We start from the raw sequence: 3482 nt of genomic DNA on the forward strand, positions 1-3482 counted from the left end.
CATCAATCACTTCAAAGAAACAATATCCAACATGTTTATTACGCATGACATAAGAGAACAAACAAACTTGTATTGTGTTTAATATTCATGGATCAGGACTATGATTGATATCAATAAAAAATGAAATTTGTTATGTGCTAAAAAAGATGAAACAATGTGGTATTTGATTTGTCTAATCTCTTCTATATACAAAAGACGTAAAAACGCTTCTCATCCTCAAAAAGAAAAAATATATATATAAATATAATATTCGTTCAATCTCAGTCTCATCTTGTCTAATTCATTTTAGTCTTCTCATGCCCCATGTAACAAACACAACCTTAAAGAAATGACAATGTGACATCCACCCTTTAACCATTCTCTAAAGATGCACCAATCAAACAAGAGTGCCATTGTGTAATGTTGATAGAGTAGGAAAAAGAACAGATGCAATGTGATGCTAAAAATATCCTTACTAAAGTCATTTTTTCGTGTTGATTTGAGCCCTTATTCTTTGCTATTTTTGTATAGCATGAAACAACAAATATGGAGAAAGTTGTACCTTTTTATTCACCCTAAACAAAAGAATAAACACCAATATAAGAACAAGAAATTCCATCAATACCATTCTTATGCTTTAGAATTCGTAACAAATCGATGAGTTTAGTATATCTTATTAGGAGGCTTTAATGACCATTAATCCAACCATGAATCAGAATGTATCCTCATTAGATCTCACATATTTTGAAAAATAATAAATTTATCCATTCTATCAATAATCAAGTCGATCAAATCTGTTGTATCAACAAAGATTTGTTCTTTTTTATTGATTCCTATTCATTTGATTTATTAAAAACATGACAAGATGTATATAAAATATAAAATATGCTTGTAGATTATCAATATTGAGATTTGATCACATGGTGATTCCTAGAGCACCTTTCGAAAGATGATGTCATATATGCTTTATGAGTTCAGTCTACTAATTATGTTAATCTTTTATAAAGAATTTTTTTTTATGAATGTGAATGAATATGTTTATTTGGTTAAATATTAGGAAAAAACTGAAGAATCAAAAAAGAAGAAGAAAAAGGTGTAAAGGTTGTGCAATTTGTATGAATTCCTTCCTTCATGAAGAAGCTTCTATGATATGGCTCAAATCAATCAATCCTCTTACTCTTTCCTCCACTCATTGTTCATCATCCATGGCCGACCATACCCCACCACTCCTTTCTTCATGCATATCGTTGTTAGAAAACCCCCACAATCATCGACTCCAAAAGCCCCCCAACCCACTCCCTTTTTCGCTCAAAAGCTTGAAAATTCAACAAGAAGAGAGAAGAAGAAAGAAAAAAGGTTTGGTTGCGTACCTGTAGCATTAGCTTTTGAGGAATGAAATTGCCCTTTGCTTCACAGCAAAACAATCTCTCTTCTCCTGAAGTAAAGCACCAAATAATTAGTGGTGGTGTTGGTGGTGGTGGAACTGGTAGATACGAGCCCAAATCGGTTCTTGATATTTGCCGGAGTTTGCCTGGTAAGACGTCGGAGTTTGATTCGGGTGATCATAATAGCATTGTGTTATCATCGTCGGAGGATCCGTTGCGATTGGATAATTACGAACATGGAATCGTGAATCAGTTTGAAGAATGGGATTCTCTCATGAAAGAATTAGGTCTTAATGATGATTCTGCAAAATCTGCTTACCTCCCTGAACTCCCCGACCTCCCGCCGATTCAATCTGAGGTGACTGCTCCGACCATGTCGCTGTTCTTAAACCCGGATTTTGAGAATCCAAACACGAACACGAACCCTAACTCGCTTGATTTCACGAACCAGTATAATATTGATAATAGAACAGGGTTTGATTTCGTCGATGATATAATCCGGATTGCTGAGTGCTTTGAAACTCAATCTCTCCACCTGGCACAGGTGATATTGGCGCGGCTCAATCAGCGGCTTCCTTCTCCAAACGGAAAACCTCTCCAGCGTGCTGCTTTCTACTTCAAAGAAGCGATTCAGTCTCTGATCTCCGGGTCAACTCGATTGACTCAGTCATCTTCCTCTTCTGAAATTGTACAAACAATTAAAGCTTACAAGACGTTCATCACCGTCTCCCCGATCCCGATGTTTTCCAGCTTCACCGCCAATCAAGCTATCCTGGAGGCGGTTGACGGTGCGATGATCATCCACGTCATCGATTTCGATATCGGAATCGGCGGTCATTGGGCGTCGTTCATGAAAGAGATCTCGGAGAAATCAGAATCACGGAAGGTTAACTCGCCTGCGTTCAGAATCACAGCCGTTGTTCCTGAAGAGTACGAAACCGAATCGAGATTGATCAGAGATAATCTACGTCAGTTCGCTCGTGATCTAAAACTACGATTCGATATCGATTTCATCTCCGTTAGAACTTTCGAAAGCCTCTCGTTTAAATCGATCAAGTTCATGGACGGAGAGAAGACTGCTGTTCTATTAACTCCAACGATCTTCCAACGAATCGGCACTGGTTTCATCAACGATCTCCGACGAATATCTCCACAAGTAGTAGTTCACGTAGATGGAGAGGGATTGACGGGAGACGGAACGTCGTCCTTCCGTCAGTCGGTGATCGAGGGTTTAGAACTTTATTCGACGATATTAGAATCATTGGAAGCAGCAAACGTTGGTATCGGAGTAGGAGCTGGTGACTGGTTACGGAAAATTGAGATATGCGTGTTGCTCCCGAAGATAATAGCAGCGGTGGGGGCGGCAGGCCGCCATGTGACGCCGTGGAGGGAGGCGTTTGGTAGAGCCGGGCTGCGGCCGGTGGGGCAAAGTCAATTTGCTGACTTTCAAGCGGAGTGTTTACTGAGGAGGTTACAAGTCAGGGGATTCCACGTGGCGAAACAACAAGGGGAGATGATGCTTTGCTGGCATGATAGGCCCCTTGTTGCCACGTCAGCATGGAAATGTTAGGCAATTAAAGGGTATATATAATTAATTTTAAACAATAAAAAAAATACTAATGCAACAAATGAACCAACCATTGTAACTTTCTTTTTTTTTTTTTTTTTAACTTTTTAATTTTTCTTTTTTATCTTATTATCATAATTCCAAAAAATAACACTGCTCTTTTTTTATTAGGGCGTTATAAATAATATAATTAAGAGAATGCATTAAGGTTAATTTATGAGCATAAGATGCTCAAGGAGTCGTTTGACTTTTTTTTTTTTTTTGTCAACTATCATATCTTGTTTGATAATATATTAGAATGTACTATGAATAATTTCTCTTTTATTAAGTACTTGAAATTGGATGTTGTGTTATGATTTTGTTCTTCCTTTTGCTTATTCGATCTAGTTGCCATGAAGTATTGTCTCTATCGAATTCAAATATGTGAGGATTGTTGGAAAAAGTGGGTTGTGAAGATATAGAACATTTATTTCTTTATGATATTACATGTATTAAAATTACTTGTTAAATTTGTTTTATTTTTATTTCTGAGCATGTTGATAGTCCTATGA

The 3482-nt window shown here is 37.2% G+C and overlaps 1 protein-coding gene across 1 annotated transcript; it reads left to right on the forward strand.

Annotated features, from left to right (window-relative positions):
• Positions 1-1072: 1072 nt before the first annotated feature.
• On the forward strand, positions 1073-3255 carry HAM4 (GRAS family transcription factor). Its single transcript, XM_079031121.1, has one exon. It carries the CDS (start codon positions 1372-1374, stop codon positions 2932-2934), a length of 1563 nt encoding a protein of 520 aa, XP_078887247.1. The 5' UTR covers positions 1073-1371; the 3' UTR covers positions 2935-3255.
• Positions 3256-3482: the final 227 nt, after the last annotated feature.

This window comes from Lactuca serriola, chromosome 3 (assembly GCF_051521515.1).
Source record: "Lactuca serriola cultivar US96UC23 chromosome 3, Lser_US96UC23_V15, whole genome shotgun sequence".
NCBI classification, from domain to species: Eukaryota; Viridiplantae; Streptophyta; class Magnoliopsida; order Asterales; family Asteraceae; genus Lactuca; species Lactuca serriola.

Excerpts from the sequence above, each read along its gene's own strand:
- HAM4 (XM_079031121.1), top strand. The coding sequence starts at position 1,372 with ATGAAATTGCCCTTTGCTTCACAGCAAAACAATCTCTCTTCTCCTGAA.